Source organism: Lepisma saccharinum, chromosome 4, assembly GCF_977018435.1.
Source record: "Lepisma saccharinum chromosome 4, izLepSacc3.1, whole genome shotgun sequence".
NCBI classification, from domain to species: domain Eukaryota; kingdom Metazoa; phylum Arthropoda; class Insecta; order Zygentoma; family Lepismatidae; genus Lepisma; species Lepisma saccharinum.
Window position 1 is genome coordinate 35,751,216 of NC_139232.1, and position 23,616 is coordinate 35,774,831.

General features: G+C 37.2%; 2 protein-coding genes across 2 annotated transcripts in view; one reads left to right on the forward strand and one right to left on the reverse strand.

Moving 5' to 3' along the window:
• Window positions 1-23,616, reverse strand: part of LOC145986417 (centromere protein S-like) — a 710,010-nt gene that overhangs the window by 448,014 nt on the left and 238,380 nt on the right. The window lies entirely within an intron of this gene.
• Window positions 1-23,616, forward strand: part of LOC145986416 (multidrug resistance protein homolog 49-like) — an 89,827-nt gene that overhangs the window by 58,125 nt on the left and 8,086 nt on the right. The window contains 6 exon segments of the mRNA XM_083120405.1: window positions 135-338; window positions 9,113-9,354; window positions 9,793-9,949; window positions 10,209-10,358; window positions 10,361-10,405; window positions 19,802-20,008. Coding sequence (XP_082976531.1) covers window positions 135-338; window positions 9,113-9,354; window positions 9,793-9,949; window positions 10,209-10,358; window positions 10,361-10,405; window positions 19,802-20,008 — 1,005 coding nt within the window.

Below are 23,616 nucleotides of genomic sequence, written 5' to 3' on the forward strand. Positions count from 1 at the left end.
TTTTGCATACCATGCAGTATACCTGGAAATGGATTGGTCATTATTTAATCCAGACTTCAATTAGCCCCATGTTAGTATTTACTTTAAAGTAATATCATTCCTTAAAAACTTCAACATACACTGCTTTGTTTCAGGCTACAGGAACAAGAATAGGTGCCACACTCCAATGTTTTGCAACAATGCTTCTTGGTATTTTACTATCACTCTACTATGAATGGAAGATTGCACTGGTGACAATAGTTTTTGTTCCACTTATTATAATGGCCACATTTTTTGAAGGAAGGCTTGTTCATTCACAAGGACTTCATGAGAAGGAAGCACTGGAAGATGCCACAAAGGTAAATATGTAACTACACATATTTTAACTTTTAACATGTTGAGATATTAGAGTCATTCAATTCTTACATCTGTGTGTGATAAAAAAAATTCATGGGGTCATATTAATTCACACCAAATAAAGGTATGAACATGTTTTGAGATGCACTTTTATTCCATGCTGTAATTTTTTTTTTCTACATTCAATCTTGTAATACAGCACACAAACCTTTGTACTAAAGTAAGAATCACAAACCTTCCGACCTTCTGTAAACAACCGTCTCACTTCGAGTAACGTATCACTCCGTGCCAGCTGTTCGTGAATGGTGCGGCCATCATATGCTGCTCACTCGCAACCTTTAATTTTACGTAACATGGAAAAACGTATTCTTATTTTAACTGATAATCTACACATTGAAGTATAATAAAATTTCTACAAGTGATTAAATACGTGTTCTTGTTCAAGAATGAACATATTTTTCTACGCCAAAAGTTCAATTTATCTGACTCTGGGTTAACAGATCCTCCTTCCCCCTTCTCTCAGTATGACAGCGTCAAAGTTATACAAGAGAGAGAGAGATTCGTTTCAGTAATTCAAGCCTTTTGGTTTTATTTCAACCAAATTATTGCCCAACATTGTTGACATGTGGAGTATTGTTTTCTCCTTTGTGCAACAAATATACCGCCAGTTTTAACAGAAGCTGAACAAAGATAAGCCGGGGAATAAAAAGAGATTGTTTATCTTTCTCTCGGTTTCTCGTGCACTAGAAAACAAGAAGACGATAATAAGGACATTATTTACGCTCGTCTCATGCAAGTAATGTATTTTCTTACCTTGATTCAGCAGTTCCTTTTTGAACTTGAGGCATTTTCGGCGCTCGACAGAGTACGGTCTGTCAAATTTGCTTGTCAAAAAGGAACTCGTGTCACAAGAGGCGATTTAACGTCGACTGCTAAAATTGGGGAGATCGTCATCAATCATCACTATCAAGATCTTCTCCACAGTGGACAGGACGGCTCTTTGATTGAAAGAATACGAAAGCACCTCGCGTTGTATTGCATTTATCTCAAAATCGGTGTACTTGTTTATACAAGCAACAACGTGTTTATTTTTCGCGGGACTCACAACTTGACCGGTTGTTTTAATTTCTTTCACCACACCGAAAATACAAAGACACAGACACACAATTACACTTGGACACCAACTTCACTGCTTGCTTAGGATAGCACCGACACAACGTCACATAAACGTTAAGAACAACCTGCTTCTTGCCACTTTTCAAACGGCTGTATTTCCGAAAGACTACTCTGAAAACATGGGAGACCTTCCTGCACGCATGGAAGTCGCCATGTTCAAAACTGGCGCTATTTTCTTGCTGTTCACGTGATCGATTGTAATTTATACAATAATCACGTATTATTATTATAAACAGAAACCTTTAATGAAAATATATTTAAAAATGTATAATCCAATGTAATTTACACGTTTTTCTTCCATTAGCGTACTTTCATAGAACAGACTACATGATGCGGAAGAAATCCGTTATTAGGCTGTTGCCAACCACAATACTTCTCACTAAGTACAGAAACGGAAGTGGTATGTCGATTGTCGGCATATGATAGTATATTTTCACATTGTCAGTGACGATCCTCCGGGGATGGGGAAGGGGGTGGGACGCGGGAGTCAATCTATAATCCAGAGGTGTTCACCATCTGGATGGTGACATCCTCACACTCCGGAATACTTTTGCAGGTGAAGGAGAGCAGGCCGTAGGGTGAGGGAGGTTGATTTAAAATTAACACCTCACAACAAGAGAGAAGAAAAATGTGACAATATTTAAAAATTTACCCCAAAATATGCATTTTATTTTATATGTAGCGTACAATAAAATGTGACTGCCTCAAAATATTTCTGTATTCTACAGTCTTCTTTCACCACTTTTATGCATCTCTAAGTTGCCGTTTTAGTTTCCCTTGGTGTCTTTGCTGCATAATTATTAATTTAGTCAATCAAATCATATGTATTAGCTTACTTTCATTATCTATAATAATAAATCATAACACTTTCCAACATCAAATAAATTTAATGAAGAAACCCCGGTTTCAAAACGTAATTTATCTCAATGTGTCATATTCTTCTAGCAATGTTTTCTTAGTAAAATATGAGAAAAAATTAATCCTTTGGTACGGAACCGTCTTACTCCTGGGGGATAAGATGTACATTTTGTATTTGATTTTTTTAATTTAGCGTTGCTTTTCTTCCACTTTTGGCTAATCCCGACGATGAAAATGAGTGATCGTCAGATGAAATTGATGAAGGGATACTCACAAATAACTCCCATGACGGGGTGAGCCAGGGAACTTCGGTGATGAGTCTGAAAGTCGGCCACCAGGCAAGATGTACATTTTTTTAACTTTTTTTAAACATACATTCAATAACTTTCAACAGGTCATCACTCAGTGATACACTGCATATTCCGCATCTGTTGACAAATGGAATGTTTTTACACCTTGTAGGCTATGTGGATTATTTTTTCTTTCATAAGTTTGCAACACTGTTAGGGTACACATGCTTTTGTTTACAGAAGGTCTGAAGTTCTATGATTCTCACTTTAGTATTTTCAAAGCTTCAACACTGAATGATACTTTTTCCAAGTAAAAGTGAATATTGTATTTTGATATTTTCAAACATTGTAGCCTTTTGCTTTTCATTATTATTATTATCATTATTATATTATGATTTGCAGCTTATTCCCTGAAGAAATTAAATACAATATTTTCACTTGCAACAAAGATGACAAAATAGACTGAATGCTGTGTGTGTGCGTGTGTTGTAAAAGTGTAAAAATCACATACTTTATAGGTAAAGGTAAAAGGGTAAAATTCCCCATGCATAAGGCACATTTAAGGTATGTGGGGATAGGGCCTCACACATTCTCGATCTCGGCCATTTTCGAGGCAATGTGATCAGCACCATGCTCCAGCTGCCTTTACCACCAAGTACCCATTGATTTGAGGCTGGGGAGCCCCAGAGGCACTTTGTGAGGGGAGAAGGCTGGAAAAATACAGACCCTGGGAATCGAACCTGGGTCTCCCACATGACAGTCAGATGCCCTTTTACAAAGTCATTCAAATGCCAGAAACACAGCTTGCTGTCCAGAGACTTCAAGGGAACTGTGCTAAGAGTTCCACTCTATATAAGTAAGTAAGTAAGTAAAAAAAAAAAAAAAAAAAGGAAATATGACCAGAAGGGTTTAAATACATTGGTGTACAAAATTAAGAGAATAAACACAATTTTTCGAATTTCTCCAAAACTAGTGGACAGAATGTAATGCAATATGATATGGATAAAGAGTAATAGCCTACAGCAGTACACACCATACAACAGTGAACGTACCCACACATGACCTTGATTAATGCCCATGAGAGCAGGTATGTCCAACACTGCTGTTGCAAGATGGCGCCGAAAGTGAGGCTAATAGGGGGTATGGTCACCTCTAACAGACGCACAGGTAGCACAGCGAGTTGGACATTCTGTTCACGAGACTGAGAAGTGCCTGTGGCAGCTGCACCCATTCCTGCTCCAAAGCAGTTCGAAGCTCATGGATGGTCCTCGGAGGCGGTCTGCGACCTGCAATGACCCTCCCAAGTGAATCCCAGACATGTTCAATTGGGTTCAGGTCTGGAAATTAGGCTCTCCAATCTATCCGCTGAATATCCTTACTTTCCAGAAAATTGCTGACCAGGATAGCCCTATGTGGACGGGCATTGTCGTGCATGAAATTGAACTGAGGGCCAACTGTGCCCCTGAAAAGTAGCACATAGAGCTCTAAGATCTCCTCTTGATACCTCTGCGCAGTCAGGGTGCCTCAAAATGCCTCAAACACATGGAGTGGTGTGCAGCCATCCAACATGATGCCGGCCCATACCAAGACACCTCCGCCGCAATAGCGATCCCCTTCCTTGACGTTGGTGGCATGGTATCGGGTTCCAGGTTCTCTGCAGATGAAGGTCCGTCGCGAATCAGTGTCGAGGCTGAATCACGACTCGTCAGTTAAGAGGATGTGGGCCCACTGGCATTGGGTCCAAGGCTGATATTCTCTGCACCATGCCAGACGTGCTCTCCTGTGGACAGGGGTGAGTGGGACGCAAACCGCGGGTCGTCTTGCATACATCCCTCGCTCATGAAGCCTTTGGGAAACAGTAACCCTGGAAACGGAGGTCCCAGTGGCAGCACAGAGCTCACGAGTGAGCTGTGTGGCTGTTGCCATCCTCTGGCGCCTGGTGGACAGTGCCAAATACCGATCCTCATTAGCCGTCGTGGCTTTTGGATGCCCTTGCCCACGCCGTCGGGATATTGATCCGGTCTCCTGAAACTGTTTCCATAAATTGCAGACGATACTAGGCGTTACATTGAATTCATATGCAACCTGAACTTGAGATTGTCCTACCTCTAATCGTCCAATGATTCTCCATCTCAGGCCATCCTCTAAACATTCGTGGGTACTCATTCTACCAAACTGCTTCTCGCCGATGTGCACGAACCAAATCCGAACGATGCATGTACGGAACGTCACCTGACCGCTTGTTCTCCATTCCGCTGTCCCAGCGCCACGTCCATGTCAAACTTCCCAGTTTTGGGAGATATTTGCAAACAAGAGTTAATTCTCTTAATTTTGTACACCAGTGTATAAAGTAGGTGAGGAAAAATCAACATGTAAAACATAAAGTACGAAAATGTAAGTAACATTTCATAGGGAAACTGGTACCACAGAATATTTCAATTATCTTCCACAATCTGCTGTTCTTTTGACTACCTCTTACTTTAATCATGTTATATACACTGTGTGGCCATTGAATTATGACCACCTACCTAGTAGTGTGTTGGGTCACCTTTTGCTTTTTATGACAGCAGATATCCTACTTGGCATGGATTCTACAGGTATTGATAACCATGCTGAGTCCAATGCAATATTTAATGCAGGGATTGATGTCTCCTGGCACCTAATGTGTCGCTCCATTTAATCCGAGATATGCTCTATTAGATTTAAATCTGGTGAATTCGGGGGCCATACCATGTGTTTGAAGTCAGATGAGTGTTCCTCAAACCAATCCTGAACCACGCATGCGCAATGACATGCTGCAATATCATCCTGGAAGATACCAGAACCATCGGGGAAAAAATGGAACATAGTGGGCATGGACGTCCACAAGGGGGGGGCAGGGCAGGGCCGTGCCCCCCCTGGAAATTGACCAACTTGCTGATGAGAAACTTGCATTTTCAATTAAATTTTGTGCTAGATATTTTTCATTAATTAAATATTTTTTCATTCATCCCCATTGACAGACAAAATTACAAAAATAATCGGTCTATATGCATTACCGTATTGAATGAGAAATGTTCCGATGAATATGCAAAATAATAAAAAGTTTTGAGTGATTTTTTTAGTGTGTCTATAGAGATACTTTAACATGAATTGTAACTACGTGAAGCAGAAAGTTAAACAATTAAGTCTATATTCATTTTAGTGTATTTTTCGAAGGAAAATAAAATGTTTTCAATTAAATGGGTTGTGTTTTCATAGAACGCAAAGGTAGATTGCCTAAAATATTCCTGCCTAAGTGTGTTAATTAACATATTTGGTTTAGAAATATATTTTATCCACACAAATAATTAAAGGCAGCAAGATTTCTAATCTCTGTATGGTTCATCATGCACCCACATTCCATGAAAACTGGACTGGCCCGAAGAGGGTTGTTTGGCTTTTCCTGCTTCTAAATTTGGCACCAGGGTGAAAGTTGAGTTTTATTCTTTCCTTTGTCGTGTCACTTCAGAGTAGTTCATGTTCATGACAAGTGCATGTAATTGTCCTTGATTTGGTGCCATTTTGGAAGGCAGTGCCAGTGATTTTTGTAAGACAATAGAAATGGACATTAGGAAATTTTTCAAACATCTAAGAACAGTGTCAACAAAACACATTGTTGGTTCATTGGGTTCTTCGAGCGAAAATGTAACAGCTAACGCCGGCTGTGTCAAGGAAAGTGTGTGTGGAGGGGAGAGTGTCCAAGTGTGTGGCCTCAACGGAAGGGAGTGAATTACTACTAAACAGTGCAATATCTTCTGTTGATAGCATAAACTGTAAGTATGATGTAGGGCGATATTTGATAATATCTTCTCACAGTGAATTAACTGACAGCGATAAAATGAAGTTAATAGCTGAACCATGGGCACAAAGTTCTTTGTACCATTTTCGCGGTGATTTGGCTGAGGGACAAAAGCGTCTGTTTTTGTTCAAGTAGCTTGAACAGTACAGTTCTTGGCTTGTGTACTCTGCAAAAGAAAGAGGTGCCTTGTGTCGACACTGTGTTGCATTCAGACCAAGACTCCATAGAGGAGTTCAAGGTGCCTTTATTGTGAGGGCATTTGCAAAATTTAAAGATATTCACGAAGCGTGTAAAAATGGCATCCGAGTGGCATAAGGAAGCTGTAGAACGCTCCCAGAATTTTGCGGAAAGAATGAACAGTAAGCAGGGCACCATTGTAGAACAGATTGATTCGGCTGTTGCTGATCAAATTAAATCAAACGGGGAGAAACTGTCTCCAACTGAATCTTCAATCATCTTCTGTGCCACACATGACCTACCACTGTGAGGAAATTCTTCTAACACTGGAGTTTTACATGATTTGCTTGAATTTAGAGTCGAATGTGGTGATGTCGTTTTAGATGAACATTTAAAAACGGCAAATGCGAATGCAATGTACACTTCAGTTCGTACACAGAATAAAATAATACAGATTGGTGGTCAAGTTTTGAGAGAGCAGTTACTTCGGGAAGTGAATACATCTTGTTCCTTTTCTGTGTTAGCCGACGAAACAGCAGACATTTCTGGCACAGAGCAGCTTTCACTTGGACTTCGGTTTGTGGATGAGAACGAGCAAAAAGTGTGTGAAGAATTTATTGGATTTGTGCCATTTGACGAACTACATGCTGAAGCAGTAGCAGGAACCATTCTGTCTTATCTATCCAAGTGGGGTGTTGACATGTCCAAGTGTGTAGGTTTAGGATTTGATAGGTGTTCCGTAATGTCCGGGAGGATAAATGATGCGAGGAAAATTATTCACGACAAATATCCTCATGCTTTATATTTCCACTGTGCTTCGCATAGACTTAATCTTCTAATTAATGATCTCAATGATGTCAGTGAAATAAGGAATGCATGCGGAACTGTAAAAGAAGCAATTAACGTTTTCCGTGAAAGCACTTTGAGACGGAAGCTGGTTCCCAACATTCTGATGCTATCGGATACTAGATGGTCGTCAAAATACAAAAAGCATTCGTCTCTTTGCAGAAAACTTCACTGTAATTATTGAGGCACTAGAGCAGTTCAGTAACAATGGAAATTCAAAAACAAAACACAGGGCTCACCATCTATTGTGTGCTCCAACAACCCCTGTTTTCATTGTAACTTTGAAAATTGTAGCAATGTACAGTGGTGCTTTAGAACCAATCACAAATATTCTCCAGAGTGTGTCCATTGATATCAATGCAGTTTGGAATCATCTGAAGTTTTCGTTAAGCACAGACATGAAGCAGAACAGCAGTTTGAAAACATCCTACAACAAACACAGGAAATAGCAGCTAGCGTTAATGATGAGATAACTCTTCCACGACAACCAGTTCGACAGTCACACAGAGCAAACCATGTAGCCACATCGCCAGACGTTTATTACCAGGTAGCAATTTATATTCCATATTTGGACTCACTCATTTCATCATTACGGACACGGTTTTCAGACAGAAATGATGTAAGCTACAATCTCCTGCAGCTACATCCTCAAAATATGAAAACTTTATCCGCCAGTGAATTTAATAGAACTATTGCAGAAATTCAGGAATTTTATCATTTGGACAATTTTGTGAATGAAGCAAAATTCTGGTATTGTTATTGGCAAAACAAGTATGAATAAGGGAATGCCAAAGACAAAATTGAATACATTGACATTTTGGAACAAACAAAGCTTTTTTTACCCCGCTGTTTCAAAGGCCGAAAATATTGCTATGTCACTGGCAGCCACAACTTGGAAAGATCATTCAGTACAGTGGAAAGATCATTCAGCACATTGAAGCATGTGAAAACTTGGTTACGTGCAACAATGTGCAATGACAGGCTCGATGGCCTATGTATGATGAGTGTCTATTGTAGCAAGATAGCAAAGGATAAGAAAGCATTTGTAGCAAATGTAATAACAGCATTTGCTAGGGAATCACCAAGGAGATTGCAGTTTCTTTTTCAAGACTAAGGTAAGAATATTGATTTTAATATCTTCATTAAAATATAAATAACTTCCACTTTCAATGTCATATAACAATTGCTATTATTGCACTGTCTGTTTGCAATAAATGGAATCTTTATTGTCAATATGTACTAAAAATAACATTCAATAAATGGAGAAACAGAATTTAGCGTACAAGGGGGGAAAATTGGGCCATAACCCCCCCTTCAATTGTTAAACATTTTCTGAGTACATAATTGGCTGCGTATCTTGGATTTAAAAATATCAAATCTTCCATTTCCTCATAAAAAAAAAAAATATGTACTGAACACACAATACAGCATTTCTGCACAACACATTGCGTGCAGCGGTGGTCATAATTCAATGACCACATGGTGTATAATGTAGAATGCAACAAATGCAAGACCAGAAATGTTAACTATCATAGGTCTTGTAGCTGTTTCATTTAATAGGTTTGTTGACATTTCTGCAGTTTCCTTTCTTTCCCTATTTTCTTTCCAGACTGCAGTTGAGGCTATAAGCAACATACGCACAGTTGTCAGCCTTGGCAGGGAAACAACATTTCATCAGCAATACTTGAGAAAACTTGAGAAGCCGCACAATCAAGCAGCAAGGAAAATTCATCTCAGAGGAGTGATATTTGGTCTTGGCCAGTCGATGCCTTTCTTTGCATATGCAACTGCTCTTTACTATGGAGGCTACCTTGTAGCTCATGAAAATCTCCATTATAAAAATGTCATAAAGTAAGACACATTTTTTGCAATGGTAATACTATTGAAAATATTTTAATTCAAACTTAATCAGTACTAATGTATTTGTATCAACCAATATCAGCCAGTTTGATTTCAACTGATAATACAGTTACCAAATATGAGTACCAAGTCTTGAATATACTGTATATTTACTAGTCAACATACTACATTATAATGCTTTAATAGTTCTAAATGTTCTCTATATTGGATTGTACTAAAGTTAAGTTTTTCTATAAGTCTGAACACTTGTTGCATGTTCTTTCAATCTTGCTAAAAATTCACCAGTTCCACTATTTACTAGAAAGAAATATGGAAAAAGTTTTCCTTTCTCTATTGGGACAGTAAAGATTAATTTTATTGCATAGAATCTAAATTAAACATGTGTAAGGCGTAATCAATGTCGGTAATTTTTTCTATTTATTTCCATAGAGTTACTGAAGCACTTTTCTTCTCCACTATGATGGTTGGACAAGCACTTGCTTTTCTTCCAAATTTTAAGGATGCCAAACTTGCGGCAGGAAAAATATTTAAACTGATCGACAGGAAACCACTTATATCCAGCTCTTGTGAAAAAAAGTATATTTGGGTAAGACAATCATTATCTCTCAAATGTTCACAAGCAAGATTCTATTTGTATTGTAATAATGTTTTGGACTCGAGCTTATTGATCTGAGAAAAAAAAAATATCTAACTTGATGACTTTCTCTATCCTACTTATGCAAACATTTCTGCTTCATAGTAGTTAAATCAGATACATTTTGGTTAGCTTTGTAGAAACATTTGCAAAATAAGTAGTATTAAAATTGATGTAATCAATCATTCCTCACAAGTGTCTTTTCCCACAGGATTGTGAAGGTGATGTGTCTTATTCAGGAGTAGAATTTTTTTACCCAAATCGTCCAGGTGCAAATGTTTTAAATGGACTTGATCTGGAGGTGAACCAAGGCCAGATGGTGGCACTAGTAGGCCCTAGTGGCTGTGGGAAGTCTACATGCATATTCAGCTACTAGAGAGATTTTATGATCCAGTTGCAGGAACAGTGGTAAGGTCAATCCAACATATGTTTCTATCTTCGTTTTGTGTATTTTTACTAAACCACACTTAATAGTGAGACACTAAGAAACTTCTTCAATCCTTTCTGCACATAAAAACTTGTTTCTTCACTTCCAGAAATTATTGTTCAAATTTGTTTTGAATTTTCCTGATTTTATATCCCTCTCTGGCTCTTTCGGCAAGGTGGATGAATTATGATCTAATGAAGGGGCAAACACAAAAGAACACCCATGCCCAGACTGGCAGTCAAACCTAGAACAGTTGGGAAAATCGTGTCATGCATTCAACATGAATGGCCACCGAGGTGGCATGTTAGCTTTGGCAACTAGAAGACAGCTTTGACTCTCATTAATCTCCTATTTTACAACCAAAACTAGGTTATTTTTGGGCATGAACCACTATAAACTATGTACTTCTCTTGTAATTCAAAGCTAATCATGTCCATGTGCAAGGTGGTGGTGACTCATATGCAACTGTTAAAAATATAAATGCTAATTACTATTTGATGCGCTCCATTATTTTTAATTTTAATTTGTTTGGTTTTCTTTTGTTTTCCCACACACATTTGAGTTATAAGTTTGATCAGGAAGTTTCTATTGATCAACTGACATATGTTGTCACATGCCAGGCATAGGAAATGGTAAGTTTGTAATTTTTTAGTTTCTCTTTCAGTTGGCAAATAATTACACATGGAGCAAACTCAAATAACAACCTTATTTCACATGAATAAATGCAAAAAAAAGTATATATGTTATTGCAGATAATATACATACAAAATTAAATTACCACAAGAAAAGTGATTTATATTTGTATTTTTGTTTTTAGTACTGCTTTGTATATTTAATAAATTAATTAAAGGAACTAGGCAAAGTTTGTTCTTATATGTGTATTTTTGTGCTTTAGTATCGCTTTTTTGTCTCTTTTAGCTAACAGAGAGAATAAGGATGAATAATTATTACAAGAAATTAACAACTTATTATTAGAGGCATTCATATTTTGTTTTTGACGAAAACACTAAATTTGAAATAACACATTGTAATGTTCATTTTTCATGTTTCTGAAAGATGTGAGGTGCATTTTCCTACCTTGTTTTGTCACGAAATAATGCGAACTGAACTGCAAAATGTGAAATCGACTCAAACACAAAATTTAGAGTTTATTTACTGACGTGACACTTTCTGAAGTCAGAATTATCCTGTGAGTTATGCAATTCACGGAAAATTGATTAATTCTGCTGTAAATATTTGAGAAGCAAAAATGGATCCCTTCATACAGGAATAAACTTAATATTATGGTAACGACATATATGTACTATTAGAAGGGCTATGTTTATTTTGTGTAGTAAGAAAAGTTTTTAAATCAAATATAGGATTATATTCATGTTTTTAAAACCAAAATGTCATTTTATATACTGCTTTTTTCACCACTATAACAGCGAAATTTTATTTTATTTACCACTATTGAACCTGAAATTGACTGTTTTTGTACCGAAATTTTGCTTTTATATTTACCAAAAATATGTGCCTCTACTTATTATTATTAGCATTTGTCTCGGTCAGGACCATAATTTAAGATTTTGTAAATATGATGTATTTAACAGAACTAAGTTGATAAAGATAATGGTCAATATTTATCAAAGTTCTGATATCTCATGGGAGTTTGACAAAATTCCTGGAAAACATTCCAAACGAAAGAATATCCTGGAAATTATACAAAATGTGCTAATTTTGTAATAAAGACACTTATTATTAATATTCTAATTATCTTCTATATGTAAATTAAGCAAATATTTTGGAAGTCAAAGTGGGAGATCTGACACACACAGCTGAAATCATCATAAATTAACATCATTCTACATTATTTACAGTGGTAACAAAATAAACTATAACTGATTACTAAAATGCATTAATAGACACCAAGTTTAAAAATTCAGAGAAATGTAAAAGGTAAAGTGTTCCCCTGTGCTTAGCACCATGCCATAAAGGCGTATAGGGGGTGTGCAGGTAACGCCCCACACTTTCTTGATCCGGTCGTGAGTGGGGGTGATGTGATCAGCATCACGCCCCTGACCGAGAAATGTATTTAACATTAAAATATCATGCATACATACCAGTGCACAGTAAGGTAATTATTTCAATGTTGGGGTACTTTACATAAAATATTTCTCGAATGACAATATCTGTCTTGAGCAAGTGGGTATTTTTTTAGGAAATTATGAAATGAACAAGTCTGGGTGAAATTATGCTCATCATTATAGCATTCAGGTTATCCAAGGACATTTAATTTTTCCAGATGTCCACACTTTGATGGTCAGCAAAAACACATTTTCTGCAGGAACACTGACTGGTCCCTTGGAGATAAATACTCACTGTGACTTGGTGTCTCACATTCTTAAGATTTCAGATACACAAATAAATCAGTCCACCATTTAAAAACAGGTATCTTGGAGTCATTCCATGCAGAAACTTGGCCATCAGGCACATACTTTAACACAAAACCAAATTCATTAGAGATGTGTCTCATATTCTATGGGGGAAATAAAAATTGCGGCACTAAAACCCATGCTGCATTGTACAGTCACAACAGTTCTGTGTTGTAATGATTGCATTGTGCATGAATGGGATAATTACAACCCAGAAGTGTCCGTAACTGTACATCCAACCATACTGGAATTTGCTTGACTCAAAAAATAACATTTCAATCACTGTCATACATTCAATATTCTCTTCACAATTGGCATCAATGCCAGCCATCAACTTTTTTGATAGCCCAACAACTGATGTTCACAAACATACGGAAATCCTGTAATGCTTCTACTCACACAGGATAGGTGTAGAAGTATAAATAAATATATCTTCACAACTATTGTTTCAATGTATACAGGCAGACAGTCGCTAGCAGTGTGAATTGCATTGCGCACAATCTGTGCATCACATCCTACACCAACCAGATCTCTTTCCAAAAAAGTGTACATGTTACTTGTCCATTTCCTTGATATACCACTAAAATTAGTATTAGTGTTTTCTCCACAGAATGACACAACTTAGTGACTTTATTTATTCCATGTATAGTGGAATCACAAGCAGAAGGACCTGTGCAGAACCATCTATCCTGTGCATCGTATTCATGTGTGCAGGGGAGGGGTAGTGTGTGCTTCATTATGGCAAGGAAGGGAAGATGTGTGAAGGCTTTTGGCTAAAGGTTCTGTTGTTTGTGAGCAAAAAGAAGTAAAAAAAACCTCTTCCAGATTAGTTACCACTAAATCTGATGTTGAGCCTGAAGGTCCAATAGTTCCACTTGCACTTTCTCATATGGAGCAAAAAAATGGACAATTTTACGCTTCCGTGGCTTGAGGCATCTGTTGACAAAGCCACGCACTTTGGACCACACAAATGTTTATTCAGTTGCTCTTGTCAAAGAGGTGCAATACAGTTAATGATTTTGTGTGCCCACATCCAAATTTAATCTCAAAACACTTCAAAATGAGTGTAGAGTGTAGATAACATTGTGCAACAAATTTTAATTTTTTTTTCTGTATCCTGCATGAAAGAGTTCTTCTTAAAGATTTTCACTTCCAGAGTTCGAATCTGGAATTAATTTTGCTGTATCACCCAAAGGTTTTCTGAAATACTGAAATGTGACTCTCGCCATGAAATTCACCCATATAAGCCTTTCAAGCAAAATGTTTGAATGAGTCTCTTGTGATTATCACCTGGAAATTTATAATGTTGAAAAGCAGAAGTTATAAATAACTGAATTTGATGTAAATCATGTATTTCAGAAGCAGTGGCGACAATTTGGATGGGGAGGGCATGATGGGGCAGTAGCCCCCAATTTTTGCCACTTTTTCACCAGCACTATGCTAAACCTTATCTACCAAAGGAAAGTAAACTGTTCTTGCCACCCTCCCCCTCCCTCTAGTTTTGAAACCCACTCTTCAGAAAGGTAGTTTCAGCCTAAATGTTTCAGATGATCTGAAATGTGCATCATGGAACTGCACAGAGAAACACAGGAAAGAAAACACATATCCTATTCTTTCATAACTACTTAATTGCTTCTCTTTACCTCAAAATGCATATCATACATTAAAAGGATATATATTTTTAAAGCCCTGTGGATAATTGCTCTTTCAGACATGTTTTAATTTTTAAAAGCTTTGCAGGTTTACCAATTACCAACTGTTTTTATATAATCATACATTCTAAGCAAAACAATGTGACAGGTTTGCATGATATTTGTACTAAAAACAATTAAAAATTATGTAATTGTAAATGAATGAAGAGTTAAGAGGAACTGGGTAATCTTTTTACCCATTCACTTTTTTGTCCTTTTTCTGAGATGTCACATGAAACATCACCTGCGCCTAAGTCAATGTTTCTAATGTAGATTGTCTTGGATGAATCTGCGATATGAGACCAGTCTTCTGACTTGTACTTAAGTCCCAATACTACCATCAAACCGCCACCATCATTTCAGCATGAAAAACAACCGTAACAAGAGAAAATATGTCTAAGATCTTTCTCGCCTTTCATAGAGTTCTTTACACCCTTCCCTATCATCTCTACATCCTAGAAAACAGAATTTCTGCCTTGCTTTTTCACAACTCCAAGTCGCTGATAAGATCACTTAGTTTACTTACTGTGCTCTATCTACATCTTGCACACTGTTTGGTTCAAGTTCCATGGATTCGAAATCAGTTTTTATTTTCACAGAATTGTGGCTTTTTGGGTATGGGGATTTCTGCAGAATGTCGGAGAGGATGAATTGCTGATCGTGGGTCATGATAAACGATACCCTGCTTCAAATTAGACATGTGCGACTAGAGTCACAAGGGCATTCTTATTTTGGTCAAGATGTATCAGTGGAAAACATGGTCCCTTGGTTCCTGCCAAATCCTAGGGATAGGAAATAGCATTGCTATTCCATGTAGGCATATTCTAGTAACTGTACAAGACAAATAACGTATTTGTGGCACCCAGGTTTTATCTTGGTCAACAAGTTTACATCCGAAATAAAGGTTGTAGGCCTTACAATTGGAGTAATAGTTCTCCTCTGTGTTTCCAACATCAACTGTCCACAAATCTAAAAAAAAGGTCACTGTTTGTCACACAGTGTCTGGACATTATGTACGAAAATAATACCTGATTGCAGTGTATAACACTAATATTACAGTACGTTTTACATACACAAGTATAGCGTGGACCTACTTCATACAACAATATTTTTCAACACAAAGTGTTATTATGTATTTTTCAAGACACAGTGGCATAAAAAAAAAACTTCTGCCGCATGTGGAAAAATTCCCAGCGTTGCCAACACATAAAAAAAAATGTTCCTATCCTTACCACAATTTCTTCACCAGTTCAAAAACAAAATGACTAATTTCTCAGAAACTGTGGGTGATGTATGCAAGTGTGGGCCATATCTGTTTCTAGTTAGTGTCATGTAGCTTATATTGACTTGTTTAAATGTTTATTTATATCATGTTAACCACCATGTGTAACATTAAAAACTACACCACATATTTCAAATCGGGCATCAGTTTCAGATATTGTTTCCTTAAGGAAAGTGGCCACGGTGGCTCAGTCGGTAACGCGTCTGACTACCATGCTAAAGGTCCCGGGTTCGATCCCCGGCCGGTTCAAATCCGGGAACTTTTCTAACGATGGAAGCAGCCCCGGCGCCCACCCAGCGTCGAATAACATGGTACCTGGGGGAAACCCTGGGGGGTAAAGGCAGTCAGGGGCACGATGCTGATAACATCACCCTCACTCACGACCGGATCAAGAAAGTGTGGGGCGTTACCCCCACACCCCCTATACGCCTTCATGGCGTGGTGCTATGCACAGGGGAGCACTTTACCTTTTTACCTTTTTGAGGAAAGGGTGCTTGCTTTGTAGATCATCATTTAAAGTACAATTCTGCTTTGACGTTTTGTAGAGTATCTACTGATTACTCAGAAAAAAACCGTTGATTAAAGATTCATCTCCCTCTTTTCGTGGTAGAATATGTGATAAGAAACAGGAAATAGCAATGGACAGGAAACAGACATGACAAGTTTTGATTATCAGCATGTAAAATTGATATGTCAATATACCAATGATCGAAGCTTGGCATTTCTCTTCTTTATGGTAATGAACAACAAAAACCTACAATGACTTCTAAATAATATTCTTGTGAAACAGGAAAATTGAATCAAATTTTTTGAAAGCAGGTCATATGTGGATCTAGGAATATTTTAAAGTAAAAACTAGTAGATTGATACTGTACAGTTGCAATGGAATACATGAAGTTCCAGTTCCAAGGAAAGCATATAGTTTCTGCACAGTCAATGCATGCCTAAATGCCCAGAGTATATAAATTTCAGAACTGCTCTCTATGCTGGGGCACACTTTCCAACATCAGAACTATAGGTGTTGAAACTGGATTCTTAATTGTTTTGCTTTATTACACATGAAAGTTGAACACCCAGTAGTTACATACAGGGTCCTTCTTTCTCCTTTGTGCACCTGACAGCAGCATGCTTCACGACTGCCCGGATGTCAACTCCCGTCAAATCGCGTGCGATATCCCCACTATGGAAACAACTAGCTTTGAAATGACTTCAAGTTCTCAGAATTACAGTTACAAATACAATCAAAATAAGCACGCTAATTGTCACGGTGGATGTTGGAAATGTTGTCCTCGTGCATCCACTCATTTTTGGCATGGTTTTAGGAAATTTGTAGGTTGATCCCAAAGCTTTGTTTTAAATTTTATGCAATAATAGGCTAACGATTTGCCATAAAATGCTTTTTCTTGTTCCTTGGCCAGATAATGTAGGTGTTTATGTTTATAAACCTTCTCGTGACATTTCTGAGTTGCATTGATTGATTGATTGATTGAGTTGGTGTTTTAAGTCCACTGTATGCACAGTAAGGTTAATCAGGACTGGACCTACAATTTAAACTGGAATCCGAACCACTATGTGCCTGAGTGAGAGTTATTCAAGTTTCACAGATATAGTGTTCTTTTCTGACTGTTTTAGTCACAAGTGCTTCTTTCAAAGATAACAGCTTTTTCAGTGCCTAATCCATGAAAATGATGAAAAATGTTCAGCACGTTTAGTTTGATTTGATTTAATTTATTTTCCTTCACTTTTGTGCCACTTTTGGCTAATTTGCGAAATTGATGAATGAACTCTCACAAACATCCATGCCCAGGCCAGGAATCGAACCTGGAACCCCTGGCATTGTAGCACGATGTGCAGAATGATTAGTGCCTATTTTGTATTTTGTTCTTATTTGCCTGCTTATTTTGAGAGTTTTAGTGCCTATCAATCCTAATCCAATATATATAAAGCCCCAATCCCACCACTCACTCACTCACTGACATAAATGTTCTCCATGAAGGAAGCCCTGGAACCAAAAAACGCCCAATTTTGACCCCCCTCCCCCATGAAATTGTCCCAAAAGGCCAAGAAAGTTAAAAAATCGCTCATTTGACCCTTTTCTAAGGGTGAAAATGCTCTTTCCTCATGTCCTTAGCAACAGTTTCCATGGACATTTTTTTGCAGCACAAATTGTTTCCTTTCAATTCTTAATTGTCTGGCTACCACAGATCACACACAGATGAATGAACTCCTGGTTTCGAAAAGGTGCCTCAAACAAGACTGACATATACATAAGAAGTTTCAGCCCAGATACAATTACGTATATATTGATAAATTCAATGTGAAAATATTTACATCGTGGTTGCTTTAATTAAATGTTAGAGGTATAATAATGAACAATTATTTAGAGAATTTGCCGTGCTTGTTGTTCACCATGGAAATGGATGTTGCTAGGGAACTTAAAGAACTTATACTAGACTTTTCGTATATTAAAATACGAACGTCAGAATTTATTGCAGAGGCAAGGTAGGAATTTGAGGAGAATGACAGAAAACAATTATTTTCCAATTACGTTCAAAAATGTGAAAATGACAAAATACGTAAATATTGCATTTCCAATTTAGTGTCGCTATTGAATTTGTTTATGCAAAACATCAAACTAATTATCTTGAAATGGTTATTACTTACTCAGTTTATTATTAAGAAAATAGACAATAATATTTTGAATATTTGTACCTTATTAGAGTCCATACACACATGAAGTTACTTTCTAAACTTTTCAAATTAGCGAACTTACACATTTGTTCCCCTTAATTAAATACAACATACTGACATTTTACCCCATCTATAATATGATTATGCCCACAACGTGGCTGAAGGTAACGCTTGCGAGCGTACAAGAAGTGGCCAAAGGCCACGTCCTAAGTACGCGAGTCCTGTTTATAAGCCCTTTCGATTACTGTGACGTTGTTTACGGTGTTATTTTAACAAAAATAATACTAAAATAGCACAAAAGGTACAGAATTCTTGTATACGTTTTGCATTTAGCTTGAAACGAAGGGATCACATACTGCCTTACTTAAATGACGTTAATTGACTGAATGTGACACGACGCAGAAAACTACATCTGGCCTGCACAATATTCAAAATTCTGCAAACAAAAACACCGACATACTTATATGACAGACTCAAATTTAGACACGACATACACAACTACACGACTCGACACTCTAATAAACTTCATCTGGACAGATTCTCAAAATCCATATTAATGTCATCCTTCAAAGCTGCTTCTGCATATTGTTGGAATGCGCTGCCACCAGATGCTACCTCGTGTGTGACATACAAGAGCTTTAAAAGGGCAGTAACAAAAGTACTTCTACATGAGCAAGGACAGAGCCTCAGTACACATGACTAGATTCAGCATGCTTACGTTGAAATCAAAACAAAAAGAAATGAGCAGATTTGAACCCAAGATGAACATTTTGATGTGTGTGAATGAGTACAATTATTTTTATCTTTTTAAAGTGTTAATTACTGAAATATTTAGAAGTAAAAATATAAAGGAATTCCTATGTTATAGTAGTAAATGTGTTTTGTTCGTTTTATTGTAGTATATTTTGCGGGTTAAGTGTTAGAGCAGCCACAGGTTGAACTTCGCCCATGAATAAAGAATTTCTAATTCTAATTCTAATTTAACCTCCCTTACATTTCTAATAGCGATGACCATGGATGGTGTAAATAATATAGGACACTGAAAAGTATCATATAAAAATTATGTAACATTTTGAAAACAGTTAGTAATTAAACTTGCGAGAATTCTTTCAGTCTATACAGTTAATGATCACTGTGCAGGATGGGAAGGAGGGAACGTAGTGTGTGTCTGGTTTTGTTAATAAGATTTTCTCTTTGGCAAAGTAGTGCAGTCTAAGCCATAATATATGGAAATTCTTTACACACTATTCAAATTGATCCAAAATTATTGTCTTATATTCATTATCTTTCCCCAATTAGAAACTGGATGATTACGACATAACAACAAAGAATCTTTCGACTGTGAGAGCTCAAATGGGAATTGTCTCTCAGGAACCGGTTCTTTTTGACAGAACAATTGCAGAAAACATGGCTTATGGAGACAACAGCCGAGAAGTGACAATGCCAGAGATCATAGAAGCAGCTAAGCAATCAAATATTCACGAGTTCATCTCCTCACTACCCTTGGTAACATCTATTTTTTTTAAAAAAAACTAGACCAGAAAGTATCCACATATTAACATATTGCACATGTTTATATACACAGGGACTTCACTTTGTTATTGTGCCACTAGAACACAGCTGGAAGTAAACTGCTTGCTGGCAAAATCATATATATATATGGATACCCTCAACTTAAGCACCAGCGTATTTGGTAGCTATCCAAGTCGAGGTTTGGTAAATTCTCTCTTCGGTAAGCACACAACGGAACAGTGCAATAGAGCTAATTGATTGTTGCTAGATGTAAGCTTATGTACAGTAAACCAAAAGAGTAGTTCTTTCTATTCAGTGCTCAGCTCAAAGAATTTCCAGTTCAATTTGTCATTGTTGAACAACATGTTATTGAGAAAAGATTCATGATGTCGGAAAGTGGCACCTCTCTGTCTGTCATTAATGTCAGTATGTATTTGCTTTCATAAGGATGAATGTGTCGTGTTGGAGAAGGATGTATATTCGCTTCTGTGTAGTTTGCTATGGGAATAAGTGGTAAACTGATGAGCTAATTTTATCTGCGATGTTTCATTCTGGTTTCCCAGAACTTCTTCAAGCTACACATACAACAACACAACCTCACACGGCTAGTCAGTCACTCTACACTTCTGGTGTAGATAAAATCAAATAAAAACCACTAAAATAACTGTGTTAGATTATTTTGCATGTACAAAAAAGTGGTTATGCGAACTTCCAAGAAGAACAATGATATACAAGAAGAACTAATACCTAATACCTGAATGCAAAGTTTCTCAATAGTTGTGAAAAATGTATAGCAGTACAAGAACAACAGTTCCAACATCTTCTGTGACAAAAGTATGTGATTACTTGTAATTGTGAAATATTTAAATTAAAATATATCTATGTATTTGAACTGAGGAGTTAAATACATCCAATTCCAATGGCAAGTGACGTGCTTCCAGCTGCTGCACGGACCACATTTTGGCAGCACAATAATCAAATAAAGTTACTGGTCATGCACTTGAATGATTTTCACAAAAGGAAAAACATTGGTTAAATTTTAGACACAATGAATACATTTTAGTACTGCTTACTGCATTATTGGGGCATTCCAGCGTTACGTGTGTGACATTTTACATACAAAATTTAATGTTCTTGACATGAGATTGGATTAAAATATTCATAATCAACTGATTTTGTTTTGGCTAACAAATAAAAAAAGACTTGAGTATGATTGCAAAGGCTGAATGCATGAAAAGCATTAACAAAAGTGTGTTACGTGTGTGACACTTTTAAAATGTAACAAATTTTGACTTTATTTGTCTGTGAAACCTATAGGCTGCAGAAGCTAGTAACTTTTATTGGTGAAACGTGAAATTTATATCCATTCACAAACTTCGCTTTTATGCCACCTTTGGCTAATTTCGAAGATAGGGATGAGTGATGATTAGGCCTCTGATTTTAGGTTTTTAACCTATTCTTTCCTTTGCAGGTAAATAAGAAATAACAAATTATGTCTGTTTCATTAAGGCCGTAGTAAAGGCAATTTTGTGGTAATTTTTCGATAACAGATGGCAGAAAAGTTTGCCATGGCAACCGAGGCAATATTTATAAATATTAGCACTCTCTAACGATCTTCAATCTTTTATCCTTGAAGTGAATAAACATGGAATTATGCACTCTTATTTGTTACTGAGTTTTAATATCGCGAATTTGAAAGAAAAATGTCAGAAGAATCCTGGATACACAATAGAAGACAGATTTGTTATTTTTATAATAGTTAAATATTAAATACAGTTTTGTAGCGCATCTAATTTATTTGCATGTCTTGTCACCACACAATGTCCTGTTTCATAGTTCTTTACGGATTTGGTCTATTCTAGTTTTCAGTTCTGCAGCTGATGAAGAATCTTTGGAAGTATCAGTGACATTTTCAAGTAACAGTAACTGTAAACTACTTAAGTTATGAAATTATTAATTGTAACTCAGTTATTTTTCCACCTAACTACGGAATGATTAGCACATCGCGCTACGATGCCAGGGGTCCAGGGTTCGAATCCTGGCCTAGGCATGGATGTTCGTGAGTGTCCATTCATCAATTTCATCATATCCACTCATCTCCATCATCATAAATTAGCCAAAAGTGGCACAAAAAGCGAGGTAAAATAAACCTTGAGACCATGCGGACAATTTTGTATTTTTTTCAAGAGCCAGGATGTATCACAAGTTCATTTGTATTAGAACACTTAGCATATAAGACTACATACATAATCTCCAACAATTCTCACGGACACACAGTAATTTTATAGTTCAACAAAAATTCTAAAAATATTTCGTTTGCTCAACAAAATAAAATGAAATGTTAATCGTCATTTGCATTTTATAAATAGGTTTTGACCGGTTTTGTGACATGTGGGCGAGCCTTATCATGTTGAAAAATAAGTTTATCATGTCTGTTCTCCCATTCTGGTCGTTTCCTGGCCAGAGCTTGCTTCAAACGCATTAATTGTCGTCGATAACGTTCTCCATTAATAGTTTCACCCGGTTGCAGCAGCTCATAGTACACCACACCTTTCATATCCCACCATATGCACAGCATAACCTTTGCACAGTGAATATCTCATTTCGGTTGTGATGGACCTGGTTCACCTGGCTTCACCCAGGCCTTTTTTCGTTTCGGGTTCTCGTAATGGATCCACTTCTCATCGCCAGCGATGCAAAAACCCCTTTCTTTTCTGTCTTTGAAGCAGCAATTCGCAAATGGTTTTTCGTCTTTCAACATCTCTGTCTTTCAATTCATTTGGAACCCAATGTGACATCTTTTGAATCATTCCCATGGCTTTGAGGCGTTTGGAAACTGTTGTTTGATCAACGCCTAATGCTTCTGCAAGTTCTTCCTGCGTTTGACACGAATCCTGATCGAGCAATGCTCTCAATTCTTAGTCTTCAACTTTTTTTGGCTGTCCAGGTCGCTCTTGGTCTTCCAGGCCGAAATCACCACTTCTAAACTGTGCAAACCACTTCTGACACGTTCGCTCAGCTAGCGCATGGTCACCATACACTTCCACCAAAATACGATGACTTTCGGTAGCACTTTTCTGCATGTTAAAGTAATGAAACAGAACACCCCGCAAAAACACTTTATCTGGCACGAACTGCGCCATGTTCAGTTGACTACAAAATGCTGCTGTTGACGCGTCAATCAACTGCCCTATACTACGAATGATGCACGCTGACAGGAATTTTCAACGCATGTGTGGATACACGGAACTGTGGGACGATATGCTCGTTACGCCATCTCTTGTCCAGGCGCACGAATTAATTCCTAGACCAAATATTAACATATCTTTTGAAATTGTGTTTTTAAAGATTGTGGCTATTTTTCAGGAATTTTGAACCACTTTAAGTTTTTTGGAACCTGCTTGAGGATTTTTCGAGCCTAATTTAAGATTTTTTGAACATATTTTAGGATTTCTAGAACCAATTTTAGGATTTTTAGAGAATATTTTAGGAACATAAAAGCACATTTTTTAGGACCTAAAAATCCGAACTCTCGTGATATATCATAAAATTGGACACACTCAAACATCCATGCCCAGGTCAGGATTCGAACATGGGACCCC